This window comes from Pseudorca crassidens, chromosome 8 (assembly GCF_039906515.1).
Source record: "Pseudorca crassidens isolate mPseCra1 chromosome 8, mPseCra1.hap1, whole genome shotgun sequence".
NCBI classification, from domain to species: domain Eukaryota; kingdom Metazoa; phylum Chordata; class Mammalia; order Artiodactyla; family Delphinidae; genus Pseudorca; species Pseudorca crassidens.
In genome coordinates, this window is record NC_090303.1 from 59,130,221 (window position 1) to 59,152,921 (window position 22,701).

The following is a 22,701-nucleotide window of genomic DNA, read 5'->3' on the forward strand; positions in this document are numbered from 1 at the left end:
TGCACATTTCCACTTAAACATCCTGAATTATTATAGTGGTATGTCAGGGGTTTTTGAGTCTTGACAGGAGATGAGGGAACATCCATTGAGGGCCTGCTGTGTTCTAAACACTCCCCTCATTTCTCAGTACTCTGAGGCCTGGGAAAGGTAAGTTCCTCAGGGTTATTTGTGCTGGAGCTGATGAGCAAATTCTGGTCTGACTCCAATCAACCATGTCATGCTGCCCCCCTGATTATTTGTTTCTACTTTCAACTGTGCCCAGTATAGTTTTGCTAGATTAACGTTGCTAAGGACCATTTCAGTGTGTTATTATTGTTCAAGAACTGTTAGGCCCATTGTAGTAAACTGTATGACACATCTGGCACATTTGCCCTTCAACCTGTGTTTTTAGCTGCATTTCTTCTACTCTTAACATGCATCCTGTGTTCTAAGTAAATCATTCACTTCCCAATCCTGCAATATGTTATATTTCATATGCCTTCTGTACTCTTTTCACGTACTTCGGAAGAACTTTTAATTCCCATTTCTCTTTTCAAACCTAAATTGACTTGCATTTTTCACGTTTACCAGTTTTGCTTTCAGTGATAATGACTTATTCTATTTGAAGGCCACTTACTCTATTTTAAGGTCATTTTATAGGTAAAAATTTGTTAACATAGAGTGTCATCTCTACTCCCAAGGGATGACAATCAGCAAAACCAGCTGAATTTTACTTTACAGATGAAAATTTTCATCCTTGTATCTTTGGTAATATTTTTGGTTGAATTCTTTAATTTTAATTTCTCAAGTTTTTTTTTTTTTTTTGGATGTGGACCATTTTTAAAGTCTTTTTCGAATTTGTTACAATATTGCTCTGTTTTATGTTTTGTTTTTCTGGCTGTGGGGCATGTGGGATCTTAGCTCCCCGACCAGGGATTGAACCTGCACCCCACCGGCATTGGAAGGCGAAGTCTTAAGCACTGGACTGCCAGGGAAGTCCCTGGTGCAATTTAAATATGATAAAATTCTCTCATTTTAAGTGCAATTTGATGAATTTTGGCAAATACATATAGTTCTCTACCATTACATTCAAACTATAGAATGTTTTATTTCTGCACATAGTTCCCTCATGCTCATATGTAGTCTATTCCTCCAGCTACCCCTAGTCCCAGACAACCACTGTTCTGCTTTCTGTTACTCTGTAGTTTTACTTTTTCTAGCATTTCACATAAATGTGGTCATACAGAATTTATTCACTAATTGATAGATGTTAATCCTTTTACCAGCTGATGGGCATTCAAATTATTTCTCATGTTTTGCTGTTACGAGTAATGCTGCTCTGAACATTCTCTTACAATTTTTTTTTTGTGGACATGTGTTTTCATTTTTCTTGAGTAGATACCTAGGAAGGGAATTGCTGGCTTATATGGTATATAAGTGTATGTTTTTAAGAAACACCCAGATTGTTTTCCAAAAAGGCTGTACACTTTGCATTCCCACCAGCAGTGTGTGAGCATTCCAGTCACTAGCCCTTGGTATTGTCAGTTTTTAATTCTAGTCGTTCTAGTGAGTGTGTCAGGTTACCTCATTGTGGTTTTAGTTTTAATTTCTCCGACGACTAGTGTTTTTTTAATTATTATTTTTTAATGTTAAACTTAAAAAATTTTTTTAATTGAAGTATAGTTGATTTATAATATTGTGTTAGTTTCAGGTGTACGCATAGTGATTCAGTTTTTTTGCAGATTATATTCCATTATAGGTTATTACAAGATAATGGGTATAATTCCCTATGCTACACAGTAAATCCTTGTTGCTTATCTATTTTGTATATAGTAGTTTTTATCTGTAATCTCATACCCCTAATTTGTCCCTCCCACCTCCCCTCTCTCCTTTGGTAACCACGTTTGTTTTCTATATTTGTGAGTCTGTATTGTGAGTCTATATTATTTTTTAGATTCCACATATTAGTGATACCATACATATAGTATTTGTCTTTGACTTATTGAATCAAGTGCACACGTGGGCGCGCGCGCGCACACACACACACACACACACACACACACACACCCATCTTCTTAATCCAGTTGTCTGTTAATGGGCACTTGGATTACTTCCATGAATACCTTTGCTATTTTAAATAGTGCTGCTATGAACATTAGGGTGTATGTATCTTTTAAGATTAGTGTTTTCATTTTTTCCAGATAGTCCCCGATGACTGACTGGTGATGCTCGACATCTTTTCGTGTGCCTACAGGCCATTCATATATATTCTTTTGTGAAGTGTCTGTTCAGATCTTTCACCTGATTCTTTATTGGGTTATCTTTTTTGGATTTAAGAGTTTTAAAAAATATATTCCACATACAATTTCTATGTTATATATTTTGGAAATATTTTCTCCCAATTTGTGGTTTGCCTTTTCATTTTTAAAAATACTATCTTTTGAAGAGCAAAAGCTTCTAATTCTGAAGTAGTACAGTTTAGCAATATTTTTCTTAATGGTTCATGCTGTATGTGTCCTATCTGAAATTTTTGCCTAACCCAGGGTTACAGAGATTTTCTCCTATTTTTTAATCCAGTATATTTTATAGTTTCAGCTCTTAGGTTTAGATTTATGATCTACTTAAAATTAATTTTTGTGTAACGAATGATATGTAGTTAAAATTTTTTTATTTGTATGCAGATATCCAGTTTTTTTGCATCATATATTTAAAAGAACATGTTTTTCCTCCATTGTATTACTTCTGCATCTTTGTTGAAAATTAATTGACAAGAGTATGGGTATATTTTTGGGATCTCTTTTCTGTTTTATTGATTTATATTAGGGGTCAGCATACTAAGGCCTACATCCAAATTTGACTTGTGGCCTGTTTTTGTAAATAAGGTTTTATTAAAGCATATTGCCATGCCCATTCATTTTTAGGTGTTGTCTATGACTGCAATAGCAGAGGGAGATTTGAGTAGTTGTGACAGAGACTATGTGTCCTACAAAGCTGAAAATATCTACCATCAGGCCCTTTATGGAAAGTTTGCCTACCCCCGGTCTGTTTATCCTTAGGCTAAGACTGTACTCAGTTGATTACTATAGCTTTATAATAAGTCTGGAAATCAGATTGTGTAAGTCTTGAAGTTTGTTCTGCTTTTTAAAAACGGGCTGTTCAAGGACCTTTGTGTTTACATGTACATTTTATAATCAGTTTGTCAGTTTATACAAAAGCCTGCTGGAATTTCGATTGGGATCGCATTGAATCTGTAGATCAATTTGGGGGGAATTAATAGCATAAAAATAAGTTTTCCAGTCCATGAATGTGGTATATTTCTCTATTTGCTGAGGCTCTCTTTAATTTCTCTCAGTAATGTTTGTGGCTTTTAGTTTATAGACCTTGCACATCTTTTGCTAAATTTATTCCTCAGTATTTAATTTTTATCTATGAATGTTACTATAAATAGAATTTTAAAAAATTTCATTTGCTGATATATGGTAGTACAGTTGGTTTTATATATTGACCTTATATACTGCAGCCTTGCTAAATTAACTCATTCTCCTAGTTCTAGTGTATTCCTTAGGATTTTCCACTTCTATGATGATATCATCTGTGAGTAAAGATGGTTTTACTTCTTCCTTTCCAGTCTGTCTGCCTTAGTCTTAATCTTGCCTTAATCTTAACACTGTTTAGAACCTCCAGTATAGGGACTTCCCTGATGTTCCAGACTCTGCGCTCCCCCGTGCACGGGGCCTGGCTTTGATCCCTGGTCAGGAAACTAAATCCCGCATGCAGCAACTAAAAGATCCTGCACGCCGCAACGAAGATCCCGAGTGCTGCAACTAAGACCCGGTGCAGCCAAATAAATAAATATTAAGGGCTTCCCTGGTGGCGCAGTGGTTGAGGGTCCGCCTGCCGATGCAGGGGACACGGGTTCGTGCCCCGGTCCGGGAGGATCCCACATGCCGCGGAGCGGCTGGGCCCGTGAGCCATGGCCGCTGAGCCTGCGTGTCCGGAGCCTGTGCTCCGCAGCGGTAGAGGCCACAGCGGTGGGAGGCCCGCGTACCGCAAAAAAAAAAATTAAAAAAAAAAAAAAGAAACTCCAGTATAATGTTGAATAGAAGTGGTTAGAACAGACATTTTTGCCTTAATATTTGATCTTAGGTAGAACCATTTAATTTTTCCCCATTAAGATTCACTGTAGGGCTTCCCTAGTGGCGCAGTGGTTGAGAGTCCGCCTGCTAATGCAGGGGACGCGGGTTCGTGCCCCGGTCCGGGAAGATCCCACATGCCGCGGAGCAGCTGGGCCCGTGAGCCATGGCCACTGAGCCTGCGCGTCCGGAGCCTGTGCTCCGCAACGGGAGAGGCCACAACACTGAGAGGCCCACGTACTACAAAAAAAAAAAAAAAAAAAAGATTCACTGTAGGTTTTTATAGATGTCTTTTTTTTTTAAATCATGGATGCCTGTTGAATTTTATAAAATGTTTCTTCTTGAAGTTATTGAAATGATTGTATGCTTTTTTCCTTTAGTCTATGAACGTGTGATGAATTACATTGATTTTTGGATGTTAAACTAAATTTGCATTCTTGTGATAAAACCCACTTGGTCATGATTTTTTTAAATTAATTTTGGCTGTGTTGGGTCTTTGTTGCTGCGTGTGGGCTTTCTCTAGTTGCAGCGAGCAGGGGCTGCTCTTTCTTGCGGTGCGAGGGCTTCTCATTGTGGTTTCTCTTGTTGCGGAGCACGGGCTCTAGGCATGGTCTTTAGTTGTGACACACGGGCTCTAGAGCGCAGGCTCAGTAGCTGTGGCGCACAGGCTTAGTTGCTTCGCGTCATGTGGGATCTTCCCAGACCAGGGATCGAACTCATGTCCCCTCTATTGGCAGGCAGATTCTTAACCACTGCGCCACCACGGAAGTCCCAATGTATTATTTTCTAATATTGAATTTGATTTCTTAATTAAGTTAAGGATTTTTACATCAGTATTCGTGAGGGTCTGCAGTTGAGGTCTGCCGTTTTCCTGTGATGTCACTGGTTTGGGTATCAGGATAATACTGGCCTTGTAAAGTAAGCTGAGACTTTTTTTTCCTCTAGTTTTTGAAAGAATTTATACAAGATTAGTATTTTTTAAAATGTTCGATAGAGTTTACCAGGGAAGCAGTCTGAGTTGTCTTTTGTCTTGTGATTTTTACTAATAGCTAAGTTGTAAGAGATTCGCAATTTCCTCTCAATTAGCAATAAAAAAGGTACTTTATTGGCACAAATAAATTTGAAAATATATTGGGCTTTATCCTGCTTTCTGATTTTGTTAGATGTGGAAGGGACATTTATGAGAAGTTGAGAACCAGCCTTTCCAACTGTGTACTTTAAATATAATAGGGAAATCATTTTATTGTTATATTTTGGCTAAATACTTAATGCTCTTCTTGTTAAAAAATATTTGGTTGCTTATTCACCTTTGTTTTTGTTAATTTTAGGAACTTAAAAGGAGTATAGAAAATCAAGCAGAAAGGAAATTGGAGGATCAGAATTCCCAGAGTCCTCAGCAGATCTCACAGTGTTTCAACACAAGCTCAGAGCAAAATGGTCATGTTCCTGCAGTGCCAGATACACAACCAGTTCTGCAGTTTGGTAATCCTTATGCAACACAGGAAACAAGAGGTTATTAAAATATTTTTGGTTGGGGTTAGCTGAATGTGGAGGTTTTTTTTGTTTGTATCTTCCTGGGATTAGAGAACTGTTGGTTATGATCAATTCTAATAGAAATCTTGCTTTATAATAAGTAGTTTTAATGTTTAACACTAACTGGCTTCATCTAGAAGCAGTACACCATGAATGAGGAGTCTATTTGCTTATTGCACATAGTTCTTATTTTTAAAGATCATTTGGGTTAAAAAAAAGACATTTTTTGGATACACTAAAGTGGTTCTTTATATTCTGTTCATCATAGCTATACACGGAGATTCTAATTTTAGTACCAGGTTTTTACCCTACCCTTCCAAAATTTTTATTTCAGATGGAGCAGATGGTGCTTTTTACCCAGATGAAATCCAAAGGCCACCTGTGAGAGTACCCTCTTGGGGACTGGAAGATAATGTTGTCTGCAGCCAGCCTGCCCGAAATCTAAGTCGACCTGATGGTTTAGAAGACCCTGAGGATAGTAAAGTAAATTGAATTTCTATTTTCTGAGCCTGTCCCTTTTATTTTTTGTCCTGTGTAGAGAGTTATGTGTGTGTAGAAAGAGAGAATGTGTATGCTCGTGTGTGCACATGATTGCTTACTTGATTTTTTGAAAAATCTGCTTGTATTTAAATTTGAAAAATCAACCATTAATATGCTTCAGACTTATACTTTAGGATTTATTGAGAGAATGACCTTAGAATATTGTAGTTATAAGATAGTTTAATTTAAAAAATTTTTTAAAAGTTGAGCTATAATTGACATATAACATGTTTCAGGTGTGCAACATAGCGATTCGGTATTTGTGTATATTGCAAAATGATCATAACAAGTCTAGTTAACATCCATCATCATACAGCTATAATTTTTTTCTTGTGATGAGAACTTTTAAGATCTACTCTCTTAGCAACTTTCAAATATACAATACAGTATTAACTGTAGTCACAGATAGTTTAATCTTAATTATCACAGAGTAATTTACTATATTCTTTTGATTGTAGATGTACCAGGTTGCAAGAAGCAAAGCGTTAATGACAGTGTTATGCTTTGGTGTGCATCTTTTCAGTTTTGCATTTATATCCCACTTTAAGTTATAAAGTGGACTCTTCGTTATCTTTAGCAAGAAAAAGGAAGAAGTGTGTGTATCATAGTTTTCTTTTTCAGAGAAATACTCTTGTAGACATCATTAGTATTTAATCTCTCAGCAGTACAGTACTGATGATAATTGAATCAGTTTACATGGCATGGCACTCTTTTTATTTCATTTAAGAGATTTCTTCACCATTTAATAGATCCTTTTCCTCATAGCAGCTTTTTGGATTTTCTGGTCATTAAGGTGTGTTTAAAAGAAATGCTTTATCATGCTCTTTGCAAGTACAGCGGTATCATGACCTGTTTCTCATTTAATCTAGTTTGCTGCATTTAATTGCTATTAACCTTTGCAGAAACTGATCAGTGTTCAGACAGGCATGATTTTAGCCCTAGTGCTCAACACCCATAATGGAGAAAAATGTATTTCTCTCTTCTGCCTTTTGACCTCCTATATCCATTACTGGGAATAATTAGGAAAACTGTCAGAACTTTGGTAGCCTATATGAAGTCTAGAGTATCATCTTACTGCTTTATCACACCTTTACTTCACATTTTGCATATTTAATCTGATCATTCTTGGCACAGATGTTACATGTGACAAGCTCTTCTCTTCTGTAGTCATCTGCTTCAGTTTAATTAGTAGAGTGTTCTTTCTGATCTGTGTGCTTTGCCCTCCTGCAAACCCATGAGAAGCAGTGTTAGAGTCTTGTGCTCATTTGCTGACATGCTTAGATTTGGTAATGAGATGGAAGGGGTCTTAATAGGCACACCTTGGGTAATTGTATTTTGCTATCAGAGGGTTTTTCACATTAGAAACTAATTTTTTTGCACATTCAGACCTTATTTTTTTTAAAAATTCTTGTCATTACAACAACAAAAATCACTTGCAAATGAAGTGTTTTAGTTAAGTAGTTTTAGTTAGAATATAAAAAGCAGCTCTGAGTTGACCTGTTCCTTTTCTCTGGCTCTTTGCCCTGGAAGTATTTAACAGCCTGGGACCCAGTGCCTTTCAGTTGGGGTTGAAGCGGCTGCACTTCCAGCCCCCTTCAGTCACACCTACCATATCTCCTCCCTTCTGTACCAAAAACTTTCTGTCTCACTCCCCTTCACCTCATAGTTGTAATTATGATGATAGTGATGGCAATAGACATTTCTGTAGTTTTATTGGACAGCTAATGCTTAACACTTTAAATATATTAACTCTTCATAGCTGTCCTATGAGGTAGAAACTATTACTATGTTTTATAATGGAGGAAACAGAGACAGACTACCTGGCTTGCTTGAAGTCATGCAGCTGGTAAGCGTACAGCCTCATCAGTTTGGCTATGGAAGTTGTGGTTTTACCACCTATCAGCCTACCAAGTGGCTAAACCACAGGTTCCCAAACTTTCTCAGTTAATGGCACCTTTAGCATCTCAGTAGCCTCCTGCACAGTTTTTGGAACCATGGTCTAAACTCTTCCTACACAAAAACATCATTTTTGGACCAACACTATTGGTATCTCCTGGGAGCTTGTTAGAAATAAGGAACCTCTGGCTCCACTCCAGACCTACAGAGAATCAGACTGCATTTAACAAAGTCTTTCGGTGATCATGCGCTTAATAAAATTTGAGTTGCACTGGTCTAAGCTTCCTAAGGCCCATCAGGCAAGGTTGGATTACTTTCTCTTCCTTTAACACATATCCCACTTTCCAGTTGTTTTTATGCCTTTGTATAGTGTTTCCCTTTCACCTGACTAGCTTTACTTCTTGCCTTTCTCCTCTATCTCTGAAAGACTGAGGTTCACACATTCTGTTAATGTGTAGTTTGCGGCTTTCCACATGAATCCTTCACTATGAACCCCCCAATTGAAGACTGACAATTTTTGTATTTACATTTTTTTCTCATGAGTTTTTTAGTTTTTATTCTCAGAAGGATCTGTGGTTTTCAAAGGGGCTATGACTCCACAATTGTTGGGAATCACTGCTTTAAAGAATCAAGGCCTGTTTCCCATTGTCATGACACATGGAATTTTTGCCTTTCTTAAATTTTGCCATTTTTCATATGTTGTCTTATTTTTAAAATTTTACTTTGAATATAACCAGTATGTTTTCTGTTTACAAAAGTAGTATATAATTACAGCCAATTCACTTTTATCAAGACTGCCAAGACATTTATTTAAAATTAATTAATTTATTTTTGGCTGTGTTGGGTCTTCATTGCTGTGTGTGGGCTTTCTCTAGTTGCGGTGAGCGGGGGCTACTCTTCGTTGCAGTGCGTGGGCTTCTCATTGCGGTGGCTTCTCTAGGTGTAGAGCATGGACTCTAGGCACATGGGCTTCAGTAGTTGTGGTGTGCAGGCTCTAGAGCGCAGGCTCAGTAGTTGTGGCGCAAGGGCATAGTTGCTCCACGGCATGTGGGATCTTCCTGGACCAGGGATCGAACCCGTGTCCCCTGCATTGGCAGGCAGATTCTTAACCACTGCACCACCAGGGAAGTCCCCCAAGACATTTCAAAGGGGAAAGAATAATCATTTCAACAAATGGTGCTGGGACATTTGGATATCCATATGCAAAAAAATGAAATTGGACTTCTACCTCATACCATATACAAAAATTAACTCAAATTGAACCTAAATATAAGAGCTAAAGTATAAAATTGAAAAGAAAACATAGAGATAGATCTTTGTGATGTTAGGCAATGGTTTCTTAGATATGACATCAAAAGCACAAGCAGCAAAGGAAAAAATAGATAAATTAGACATCATCAAAAGGATTACATGAGGGGCTTCCCTGGTGGCGCAGTGGTTTAGAATATGCCTGCCAATGCAGGGGACATGGGTTCAAGCCCCGGTCCGGGAAGAGCCCACATGCCACAGAGCAACTAAGCCTGTGTACCACAACTACTGAGCCTGCACTCTAGAGCCCACAAGCCACAACTACTGAAGCCTGTGTGCCTAGAGCCCATGCTCCGCAACAAGAGAAGCCACCGCAATGAGAAGCCCGTGCACTGCAATGAGGAGTAGCCCCCGCTCACCGCAACTAGCCTGTGTGCAGCAACAAAGACCCAACGCAGCCAAAAATAAAATAAATTTAAAAAAAAAGATTACATGAATTCTATATGTTCTGTTTGTTTTTTTTTAATACACACTTTGTTCTAGCTGATTGTGTATCTCTGGTTGGCATCTCTTTTTGTTTTTTTTTTTTTAAATATTTATTTATTTAGGCACGCCCGGTCTTAGTCGCGGCATGCGGGATCTTCGTTGCGACATGTGGACTCTTAGTTGCAGCATGCATGTGGGAACTAGCTCCCTGACCAGAGATCGAACCCAGGCCCCCTGCATTGGGAGTGTGGAGTCTTACCCACTGGACCACCAGGGAAGTCCCTGGTTGGCATCTCTTAATGCTGAATTTTACCTTCTCTATACCATATAGTACAATGCCTTTCATATACAGTAGAGTCTATTTAAATATTTGTGACTAACGATTTTAGCTAAAGAAATGCTTTTAATTATTTTTATTTTCTGCCTACTAATGTTCAGATCATCTTAGAAAGGTAATTTTTGGTAACAGCTTTATTGAGATATAATTCACATACCATACAATTACCATTTAAAGTATACAATTCAGTGGTTTTTAGTATATTCAGAGAATTGTGCAGCTATCACCACATTCAATTTTAGGACATTTTCCTCACCACAAAAAGAAGCTCTGTACCGTTTAGCAGTTACTTTGTCTCTGTAGAGTTGCTTATTCTGGACATTTATGTAAGTCAGATCTTATAACGTGAGGTCTTTTGTGACTGGCTTCTTTCACTTAGCATAATGTTTTCAAGATCCATCCATGTTTTAGCATACATGCATATTTAGCTTGAAGAATGTACTGCATTCCTTTTTATTAAATGCTGAACAGTGTGCTGTATGGATATACCACATTCTGCTTATCCATTTCTCTGTTGATTAACAGTTGGCTCTTGTGAATAGTGCTGCTGTGAACTTATGTACAAGTTTTTGTTTTGAATACCTTTTTCAGTTTGGTTATATACCTAGGAGTTGAATTGCTGGGTCATAGGGTAACTCTATGTTTAACCTTTTGAAGAATTGCATGATTCCTTTTCCATTGGCAGTGTGTACGTGTAAGAGTTCCAGTTTATCTACATCTTTTCCCACACTTGTTGTCTGTTGTTTTGATGATAGCCCATCCTAGTAGATGAGAAGTGGCATATCATCATGATTTTGATTTGCATTTCCCTGATGGCTAATGATATTGAGCATCTTTAATGTGCTGGTTGACCATTTGTATATGTTCTTTGGGAAAATGTCTATTCAAGTCCTTTGGCCATTTTTATATAGGATTATTTGTCCCTTGCCAGATAAATGATTTGCAAATATTTTCCCATCTGTGGATTGTCTTTATATTCTTTTGGTGGTATCCTTTGCAGCACAAAAGTTTTAAATTTTGATGAAGTCAAATTTACCTATCCGTTTTTTGCTTGTACTTTTGTTGTCGTATCTCAGAAACCATTGCTTTATCTAAGGTAGCTCTAGCTTCTAATTTAGGTCTTTGGTTTGTTTTAAGTTTTGAATATGGAGAAAAGTAACTTTTTTTGGTATTCTTTTCCATTATGGTTTATTACAGGACATCGAATATAGTTCCCTGTGCTGTACAATAGGTCTTTGTTGTTTATCCATTCTATATGTAATAGTTTGCATCTGCTAATCCCAAACTCCCAATCCAACCACCCCCCTCCACCGGCTCCCCTTGGCAACCACAAGTCTTCTCTCTGTGAGTCTGTTTCTGTTTCGTAGATAAGTTCATTTGTGTCATTATTTTAGATTCCACATATAAGTGATATCATATGGTATTTGGCTTTCTCTTTCTGACTTACTTCGCTTAGTGTGATAATCTCTAGGTCCATGTAGCTGCAAATGGCATATTTCACTCTTTTTTTAAAAAATTTTTTAACATCTTTATTGGAGTATAATTGCTTTACAATGGTGTGTTAGTTTCTGCTTTACAACAAAATGAATCAGTTATATATATACATATGTTCCCATGTCTCTTCCCTCTTGCGTCTCCCTCCCTCCCACCCTCCCTATCCCACCCCTCCAGGCGGTCACAAAGCACCGAGCTGATCTCCCTGTGCTATGCGGCTGCTTCCCACTAGCTATCTACCTTACGTTTGGTAGTGTATATATATGTCCATGCCTCTCTCTCGCTTTGTCACACCTTACCCTTCCCCCTCCCCATATCCTCAAGTCCATTCTCTAGTAGGTCAGTGTCTTTATTCCTGTCTTACCCCTAGGTTCTTCATGACATTTTTTTTCTTAAATTCCATATATATGTGTTAGCATTACGGTATTTGTCTCTCTCTTTCTGACTTACTTCACTCTGTATGACAGACTCTAGGTCTATCCACCTCATTACAAATAGCTCAATTTCGTTTCTTTTTATGGCTGAGTAATATTCCTTTGTATACATATATACCACACCTTCTTTATCCATTCATCTGTCGGTGGACATTTAGGTTGTTTCCATGTCTCGGCTCTTGTAAATAGTGTTGCATGAACATAGGGCTGCATGTATCTGAGAAAAGTGACATTTGAAAATAGAGATCTTACAAAATTATTTGCTTTCCTATTTTTAAAATACCTTTAAATTTTATGGAGTTGTAATTCAGTGATATTCCTTCATTGACATATTACTAGAAATGGATGTTTGGCTGAGCTTAAACAGTAACATCTCATAAAAAGAGAATGTTGACGAATTTTACTTAATAATACAGAGTTATAAGGATAAACATTAATTCTTTAGTTTTATATAAAAGTTACCCAGAGTCATTGGTACTCTGTTCTTAATGTGTTGATTTTGGCCTTAGCAAATGTTTCTTGTAGGATGCTCTTGAACTAAAGTAGTAATTATTAACTTAGTAAAAGTTCTATTAAGTGGTGGATCTTTCTTCATTGATATTCATTACTAGATCCTTAATGATACCTAAATATTTCAATTAATAATTCCTGGCAAAGGTGGAATCATAACACAGTTTCAGAAATTCTGATTGTCCGAATCCTAATGATTCAGATGGTGTAACTCAATCATTAGCTCCCGAGTGTGTATTGCTAGTTTGATCACAATTGCATTTTTTATTGTGGTTGAATACACATAACATAAAGTTTACCATCTTACTATTTTTTAGTACATGCTTCTATAGCAGTAAGTACAGATGACCCTTAACGCGAGGGTTAGGGGTGCCAACCCTCCATGCAGTTGAAAATCTGAGTATAACTTACAGTTGGTCCTCTACATCTGTGGTTTCTCCCATATCCACAGATCTGCATTCAAGGATCCAACCAACCTCAGTTCATGTAGTATTGTAGTATATACTATTGAAAAAATCCCGCATAAAAGCAGATCTATATAGTTCAAATCCTCATTGTTCAGTGGTCAACAGTATATTCACATTGTTGTGCAACAAGTCTTCGGAACTCTTTTCATCTCGCAAAACAGAAACTCTATACCCGTTAAACAACAACTCCATTTCTCCCTCCCTCTGGCCCCTGGCATTCTACTTTGTCTCTCTGAATTTGACTATTCTGGATACCTCATATAAGTACAATAGAATCATACAGTATTTATCTTTTTGTGATGGGCTTATTTCACTTAATATATGTCCTCAAGATTCATTCATGTTGTAAGATGTCAGAATTTTTTTCCTTTTTAAGGCTAAATAATATTTCATTGTATGTGTATACCACATTTTGTTTATCCATGCATCCACTGATAAACATTTGAGTTGTTTCCACCTTTTGGCTATTGTGAATAATGCTGCTATGACCATAGGTGTACCAGTGTATCTGTTTGAGTTCCTGCTTTCAGTTCTTTTGGATATATACCCAGAAATGGAATTGTTGTATCATATGGTAATTGTATTTTTATGATTGATTAAATGTATTTTGTTGTCTAAGAGATTAACCAATTTTAATACTATTTCAGATGTTCAAACTGGTTATATACTTTGATAAGAAAAACAAGAATATTTTTTAGAGACTAGATTTTGAGTTGAGCATCTCATGAGAAGTTTTGGGTTTCAAACAGAGCTTCAGTTTACCGTAGCATGTTTCCTTTGCTTAAAAACCAGTTTGCAAATAGAAAGAGTATTGTGCTCATGGGTCTAAAGGTACATGAACAATGTACAGTGATTTAGACCTTTGTGGAGATTAAAATGCTATTGAAAATATTTTCTTAAGAAAAATTTAATTATTTGGAATTGTTCGTAAATACATTTTAGTGTGGTATTCCCAATAATATTTGCTTACAAGATTATTTCAGCAGTTTAGCTAAAATACTAGGTACTTATACTTTAAAACTTGCTATTCAAAATTCTTTTGACTTGACAACTTTCAGTGCTAAAACTTGATTGTTTTAGTAGTTTTGGGTGGAAATCTTGCTAAAATAGAGTACTAATAACCTTGATGACTGAAGTTTATTAATTAAAAACTTAATATTGAATGATGTCCTCACATTCTTTTAAGGTGTATAGTAAAGCTGTATGATCCAGTGTTGAAATCCTATTTGATGTTTTGGGTTCTTGTCTGCTTTCCTCTTTTTTTCACCAGTAGCCATTTTTTGTTGCGGCAGTGAGCCTGCCTTAATAGCCTCACTTCCTGGGCTAATTTGTTATATGTAAACTAGTATGGTTTGGAAACTAATTAGCCGAGCTTGATGAGTAAAATGGAATAACTGTATTTGGGAGTGAAAATTTGGTCATTTTGCATGACACGATCACCAGAGACTTTATTATATGAATTGGTTACTCAGATTTTATTACATACTTCTTGGTTTTAAACTATTCTCCCAGTAGGTGACTTCTTATTTCATGAGGACTTACGTCTCATTATTACATCTAGAATTCTACTCTTCAGTTCCTCTCCCCTTTTATTCTGGTAGAAGATACAGAATAATAGTTCCCTTACCAAATTATATATGGCTTAGAAAGTATAAATTGCTTTTTTTGCCCCCCTCATCCACATATTTTATAAGCAGACATATTTTTAACATGTCTGATAGGTGGTCTGAAACTAGCACCTTAGCTAGTTCCAAACTCTATTGTTAGCTGCTTCATGGAAGCAGTGAATTGGTGTGAGCTGCAGCTGTTGTAAAACACAGGGAAAGGTGGTTATGAGATTTTTGGTTCCATTATATTTTTCGCCCCTAGAAAGTTGTATTGTACAATATTATAAATATGTCTCATCAAGAATTTTGAAAAGTAGAATATGAAGACCTTTTGTTTTATTCTTTTTCTTCAATAGCATTTCAAAAAATTTTAAAACATTTATATATGAGAAAATTTTGTTCATTATTTTATATGTAATTGTTTAAGCAGATTCATTTTCGGATATTGTTGCTGGAAGGCCTAAGTATGGCAGCCAGAGTAATGTGGCACAGAATCACAATTTGCCTGTTATACATATGTAAGCTTAGCAGATTCAACTACTAAATCATCTTCCCTCTTTGTCCCTGCAGATTTAAAAACTGTCTGGATTTTACTTACTTAAAGACTTTTAATTTTTGAAGTATATGAAGTACTTCCCCCAACATTCCCCAACTTCTCAATGCCCTATTAGGTTATTGATCCTGTTTTTCTTTTGCCCAGTTATACCCTAAGGGAATCATGTAAACAAAAGTGTTTTCTCATGTGATGCACATGGGAAAAAAAAGTCTCTCACCTCCTTTTTTGAGCTTTTACGGGGGTGGGGGATAATTGTCAGAATAATAGCTAAGTTACCACGCCTTCCCTTACTGTTCCTTCCCCCTCCCCCCAAAAAAATTCAATTTATCTTTTGTTTGGTCACTTAAAATTTCACATCACATACACTTTTTTGGAACCTCTTCCTATGACAGACCTGACTCATGAGCCTATTAATAGTTCTGGGGCAATCATGACTACCCAGCAACATAAGGACTTTAATCAGTGCCTCTTCTACCTGTTGTGTGCTGTTAGTTCATGACATGAGAGAAGCTAACAGACTGCTTAGGGGAAGAAAGCAAATGGGCACTTCAGATGATGTGGCTGCTTTGGATATGAAGTGACAGTCTGTGTTTGGATATTGATGTAGCAGCAGTGTGCAAATCTATAAAAAGTGACTAGAGGGATGCAGGCATGGAAATTCAAACCAGCATTTTCTTTCAGATTCAGACTCAGATTTACAGGGTTTTAGGAGTCTTCCTTGATAATGTTAATCAGATATTTAAATTTGAATCTGATTGTTTTACATTAGGGTTTTTGAGGCCTGTAGTTTGGTGCATTGCTTCACTTTAACATGGTTTTCCAGTTGGGTTTGCTTGTGTATTTGCCCCCAAACATACACACACACACAGAGTTTTCCTTTATTTATAATTTCTACGTATTGTGCAGTGGGTATATATTATCAAAGAAGATCCTGCCTATCTTACAGATTAATAGTCATTAAATGAGAATAAAAGGAAAAATAATGCAGTCTTAAGATTTTTATGAAAGTGGTCACCCAGTGTATGGAATGAAAAGTCGGTAAAGTTACCTACATATCGGTCAAAAAAGTCTATTGATCTCTACTTCATTCACACACACAGGTGTAGTATACTCTCCATTCCACTGAATACTGCTTTTTATTTCAAGGTATGACTTAGTCCATAGTGAAATACTCTCTAAAAAACAAAAAGTTACTTTCAAACATGTTTACATGAAAATCTAATTTAATGATAATAGAAGTAAATTTTTAAAAGTGTAATCTTATTTCCTTTATACGGTGCTTGATTGAATTAATTAATTGAGGAACTTCTATTTGGTTTCACTTTTTTCAAAAGTTGCACAATTATTGTTTGCCTAGGAAGATGAGAATGTGCCCACTGCCCCTGATCCTCCAAGTCAGCATTTACGTGGCCATGGAACAGGCTTTTGCTTTGATCCCAGGTAATTTTTCTCTTTCCTGTGTAGAATTGGGATTACCTGTGGCTCTCAACGTATGGTCCTTGAAAATTTGTTAGAAATGCATATGGTCCAGGGCCCTAACTCAGATCTTGTTGAACCCCAAATCCTTGCTGTAGGGCCCAGCAGTACACGTCTCAGCATGCCTCCAGGTGGTTCTGATGCGCACCGTACCTTGAGGACCAGTGCTGTAAACACCTTTAGTTGTTAAACTGAATGAACACTGTTGGGAAGCTACAAGTTGTATGAATCTTTATAGTTTTACGAAAGGCATATTTTGTTAAAAATTGAAGAATTCTTGTCACTGAGCCTCATTTCACATAATGTGATTGTATTTTTTGGATTTTGATGAGAAAAAGATTTTCTTTGTCAATCTAATCGTAAAACTAAAATTAGAGGCTTTACAAATGGTTTACACAGTTGTCAATAGCAAGCTTTTAGGAGCAGAAAAAGAGGTTCCTGGCGTAACTGAAGAGTTTCAAGGTAAGTGTTAGTATGCATATCAGCTTAACTAGATAAATGTAACCTCACTGTATCTGAAGGTTACTGCTGTTAAAAATCTGTTTATTAGAAATAGGTAATTCTTTCATTTTATTTCCTCAAGCTTTGATGTTCAGAAGAAATGTCCACTCTGTGAATTAATGTTCCCTCCCAACTACGATCAGAGCAAATTTGAAGAACATGTTGAAAGTCACTGGAAGGTGTGCCCAATGTGCAGCGAGCAGTTCCCTCCTGACTATGACCAGCAGGGGTTTGAAAGGCATGTACAAACCCATTTTGATCAGAATGTTTTAAATTTTGACTAGTTAATTTTTATTAGGAGTTAATAATACAGTTCAGCAGTTGGGAAAAAAACACACCTCAGACCACTAAGGAGACCACAAGGTGTCACTTTCATGTACCCTCTATTGCACTTTTCTGACCAAGAGCTACTTTGAGTTTGGTGTTACGTAGTGTCAGGGTCAGTCCTTGGTTTATCACTTATCAATAAATATAATTTTAACCTCTGTTAATCTTACCTGCTTAAGAAGTTCTTGAGTATTTGTATCTTTATTTATTCCCCATCTTGAAAAATTATACGAATGAAGGAAACGGATTATTTTAACGTTACCACACTGAAAAAATAGGTATGTATAGTGTGTTATTTAGCAGAATATTTACACATCTCTGTTGACCTTGTTGATTGAGCATGACTACTAAAAGTTATGTAACACAAAGAATTTATCATAAGTCTTGCAAAGTTATTCTTTTGAATACAGAAACTTCATAATTTAGCCCATGAAATATTTTTTTTTAACCCTCTTTAGAAGGGGAGCTGCATGTAGAATGAGATCACATGCTTCCAAGATAGCAAATATCCTTTTTATATTTGAAATGTTTGCTTTAGGAATTAATAGAATGCATATTTTGCTAATTTTATGACTAAAAAATTTTAGAATATCTGATTATTTTTAAGCCATCTTAAAGTTGTATTTCTATCTGATGGGGAAATGGAACAAGATATGTCAGTGTAATTGTTTCATATTAAATGATCTACTAAACAGTGATGGTTGTGGCATAAAATCACAGAAAATGTATGTCTTTTTTCACATTTTCTTGATGAGTATAACTCTGAAAAAATGTTCTCAGTAAGTGATTAAATATGTAATGCATAAACCCAAATCAAACTATCGTGTTCGTTATGACTCTGCTGTATATAGTATTCATTAACATTAAAGTAGACACATTTTTAGAAGTGTGTAATTTCATTGTCAAATTTATTTGTGATAGTTTTTCATTAAGTCTAGCATCTTGAATGTCTTTTTGGTCTGGGTCACTAAAAAAATTTTCTGAACTACAGTCCTTTCCCCTTTTAGAATATGAATGTTAAGGATTTAAAGTACTGACTTCTTGATTTTGCTGTTTTTGTGGTTATCAAAATATTTAAGCTTGTCTTAAGCAAACTAGCTATCTAAGATGTTAACTTAATATTCAGTGTAGTGGCATTTTGGGGTACTATATGTGAACCGCATATACACCATCTCACTTGTATTTGTTTCTAGGAGCAGAATTCATGTATCGTTGGAATCCTTTAAAAGGTGTGAGTCTAGGGCAAAACAGTATTGGGCAGTCAGATATCAGGACATGGCAGACCTGGGATGCAGCGGTAATGAAGACTCCATGTTTTAAGCTTCTGGATAGGTTATATGCTAAGCAGATTATATTCAGGTAAAATATGTTCAATGATATGAACATTTTTGTTCCATCAGTTAATAATTATGGACCATACTAACCTAAAAGTATCCTTTGAATATTATAGTGCTACTACCAGTGAAATGAAATTGTTCATCATACTAACCTAGGCAAAACATTGATGAAATCTACATGTCAGCTGAATTCTGCCCCCACCCAAAAAAGGCAGCCTTAGAACAAGGTACTGAATGGATATATTCGTTTCTGTGGCAAACTTGATACTGGTCTTTATAATGGATGCTAATGAAAATAAAGAGCCATGTTTATTTTGGGTCAGAGGCAGTTTATTTTAAATGTGATTTCATTTACATTTATAAGCAGCTTTTCTTGACAGCAATTTTGTTTCATTAAGTTGCCTTCAGTTCTAAAACAAACCTCTGTTGCTTTCAAACTTAAATGTGCTCTGTCCTGAACAAAACATATGAAAATATAATTTAAAGCACAGTTTTCACAGACACAGTACAATACATTCACTATACACGGTATAACAAAATATTCCCATCCTTACCTGTTTAGTAATACTGTCACAATGAATAAGTAAATAGAAACTGGAAATTTTTATAGTTGAAAGAAATTTAACATGCACAATGACTATTTTATGACTGTTTAGCTGTTGAACTACTGATCCAGCCTACAGTTTCTTGCACTAGAAGGAGCGAAGCTAAATAATAATTGCTGGCCTAAAAAAAAATTTGGTCAATTCTAGGTAGATATGAAATAGCCAAGTAGGGCCTTCTTATGCACCAACTGGTGGCTTCTCATGTCTGTATCACCCTTTAAAAGATAAAGGATAACACTGTATATTCAGGACCAAGACTACTCTTCAGAGATCTGAGGACATTTTTAGCGGGTAGTGTCTTTATAAATAACTTTTAAATCCCTCATTATGAGGGATTCACAATTTAAGAGTGTATTAATAGAAGCTTACCCATCTGGCTAACAGAATTGTCTTCCTTTCAAAACGTCTGAAAAACTGAGGAGGGAGGAACACCTGCTTTCCATCTGTAGGACTTTCAACAAATGGAAACACGGGAAGAAAGTTATTTTACAAGCATTTCGAGTTTGATTTTCGTCAGTTTTGTGGGCAGTTAGCCATCTCAAAGCAATTTTTATTGCATAATTAGGCAGTTGGTAAACTCATGTTTAAGGAATAGCACTTGGGAGAAATGAACACTCAAGGCATGATGGTACTGTTGGTAAGAAAAACGTTAGGAATGGTCCAGACGTAGGTTATACTCTAATGGGTCACGTATTAGTCACTGACCACCTGCTGCAAGAAGCACTTACCTGTCAATAAGGCTCAATTTCATATTTCAGCAAAATGTCTTACAAAGCTAAACAGACATTTCCAGTGGGAATACAGACATCTACAATGTGATGGAAAAAGTGCCTTTAAAAAAAGTCTGAAAACACAATGAGCATGAGGAGGCAACAGGGGTCTTAACAAGATGCTCCTCTTTGAAACGCGCTTGGCATTTTAATTCTTATCTGCAACCCGCAGGTTGTTAGGGCAGTGGTTGCAAGAACTGGCAACACATAAAACATCACATCTGTTGGCAATAGAGAACGACAAAGTGCTTTAAAACTTCACCTAAAGATGAAGATAGAACTAAATTTCACACACACAAAATTTGCACTTAAGTATTTCAAAGTGTTTCCTAACAGATTTCAGGGGAAAGTATTTCAGGGGAAAGTATTTCACTAAACTGGTATCTTGGTCCACCGACATCAATAGGCATAAATTGAATCCCTTGCACCTAGCAGGCACTCAATGACTGTGTGTTAATGAGTGAACTGAATAGACTTTTTGTACAAAAATGCCATTTGTAACACTAAAATGATTGGTAAGTCACATGGCAAGATTTTCAGCTTTTTAAAGGTCTAAAGGATTTGCAAGATAATATAAAACACAGAAAGCACACCTTTTATGCATGTTATTTAAATATGAAAATATTTTTAGCATATTATGTTAAACATTCTTTCTTATTTATATTTCCGTTACCTAAAGTCTTTCTAGTCACAGGTACTAACTCACTCCATTATGTAAGGCATGGTAACCAGTTTGACAGTGAAGGTATTATTTTGGTTTTGAACACAATGAGTTGATGTGTTGAAAAACTTCAACCAATCACATTATAATCTTGGGGGAAAAACCCTCAGTGCTAGCCCCTCCTCCCCCGCAAATGATATCACTGCAACACAGCTAAACGATACACAACATGCCCTCAATTTCTGTCTTGTTTTGGGGGAAATGTGCTGAAAAACCTAGAGCTTTGTTTAGCACCTTATATCAAAGTAATGAAAATGGGTATGATGATTACATGTGCAAATGTACAAAATCATTAACTCTACAAAGATACATCATTCCAAAATTACAGAAAAAATTTAAAGCATGCATTTATTCTTTAAAGGGTTGCTGAATGCTTCCCCTGAAAAAAGGTGGCTGTTTTCAAAATCAGCAACTGCTGGTGAGGATTTCTTGGCACAGTTATGACCAGCATGTTACTGCTGCATCTTCCTGATAATGTCGGCCGACACCGGGGGATGGAAATTGATTGTGTGGTGCCGCAGGCCCTGAGCTGTCTTGTAACTCTTACCACAACGACACTTGAATGGTTTGCGGACACGAATCTGTGTTCTGTGGCCATTCTTAGCATGGTACTTTATGCCATTCACATTCTGTGGAGAGGACAAAAATATCACCTATTAGACGGAGTCACACAGTGTCGGATGGCGGGGAAAACCTCAGTGCAGGTCTGACTGCAACTGGACAGCTCCTGGATGGCAGCTGTAGACAGAACAGGCTTTTTCGCGAACTCGCAGTCGTGTGTTAATTGTGGGCGGTGCAGACTAGGTCATGTACACAGCTCACCCAAGGCAATTTCAAACACACCTCAGTTACCCTGAAAGTACTGACTTCTGACTTTTACATAAAATACGTATTTAAGACCCAGACTTTTAAAGAGGCACAGCTCCCTCTGAATCTTGTTTCTACTCTGAAGAATGTTAACGATGAAAAATTACATACAAATATCCTCAAGATGGCCCCGAAAAGAATCTAAAGAAAGAAAACATAGGTTAGGGTAATGAAGTTCAAGACGTGTATAAATTCTTCATTTGGAAACTCAGCTTATGTCTTGCTCCCAGCCAACCATGATAATCGCTACGTTATGTAGGGATTTTTGGTCCATTTTCTACTCTGCTTTAAGCCAGTATCTGTGCCCAAATCTTGCCCCAGCACTGTTGTGTGTGTTAAATAAACACCTATGGGCAGACAAGGCCCTACTTTTTATTTATGTATTATTCCAAACATACAGTGAACTTTAAAAATGTTAGGTTATTAAAGCCTCAGCAACAGAAAAGTTCCAAACTTCAAATTGGCCTACAAATCCTAAATGATAACATGAAATAACAGAATGCTTTCTGGATTTCTATCAATTGGTTTTGCTAGCTCACTTGCATATTCTATTTAAGACGTCATGCCTAGAATCACTCTACAGATTCAACCAAGTTAGTTTTGCTTATCCCAATTACATGGTGAGTAAACAGGCTCAGGACACTGAGTAAACTGATGGAAGATTTAAGTAAGAATAAATGGCAGAAGTGATGCTAGAGCATAGGTCTTAATTTCCAAGCCAGCTACTGTCAGACTGAGGAGTAAGGGAAAAGAGAAGATAGGAAGTTGTTGAGTACAGATCACCAGAAGAGTGGACTGTTTTCTAAAGTATTATCTGAATCTAGGCCCACTGAGGCCAGTCCTGTGCCCAACGAAAGGTTTCCAACATAGCCGTCTT

General features: G+C 36.7%; 2 protein-coding genes across 6 annotated transcripts in view; one reads left to right on the forward strand and one right to left on the reverse strand.

The window, feature by feature from the left end:
• The window catches only part of TAX1BP1 (Tax1 binding protein 1), an 88,307-nt gene extending 69,129 nt beyond the window's left edge, over positions 1 to 19,178 (forward strand). The window contains exons 15-20 of one of the 2 annotated variants that reach the window (XM_067746589.1): positions 5,441 to 5,624; positions 5,980 to 6,128; positions 16,578 to 16,660; positions 17,280 to 17,435; positions 18,718 to 18,883; positions 18,975 to 19,178. In XM_067746589.1, the coding sequence (XP_067602690.1) occupies positions 5,441 to 5,624; positions 5,980 to 6,128; positions 16,578 to 16,660; positions 17,280 to 17,435; positions 18,718 to 18,844 (699 nt within the window). In that variant the 3' untranslated portion in view covers positions 18,845 to 18,883; positions 18,975 to 19,178. Of the gene's footprint in view, positions 1 to 5,440; positions 5,625 to 5,979; positions 6,129 to 16,577; positions 16,661 to 17,279; positions 17,436 to 18,717 lie in introns of both variants that reach the window. The other variant, XM_067746588.1, reaches the window with a different exon arrangement.
• The window catches only part of JAZF1 (JAZF zinc finger 1), a 336,091-nt gene continuing 332,559 nt past the window's right edge, over positions 19,170 to 22,701 (reverse strand). For 2 of the 4 annotated variants that reach the window (XM_067746590.1, XM_067746592.1), the window contains exon 5: positions 19,170 to 21,586. In XM_067746590.1, the coding sequence (XP_067602691.1) occupies positions 21,410 to 21,586 (177 nt within the window). In that variant the 3' untranslated portion in view covers positions 19,170 to 21,409. The remainder of the gene's footprint in view (positions 21,587 to 22,701) is intronic. The other 2 variants (XM_067746591.1, XR_010945555.1) reach the window with 2 other exon arrangements.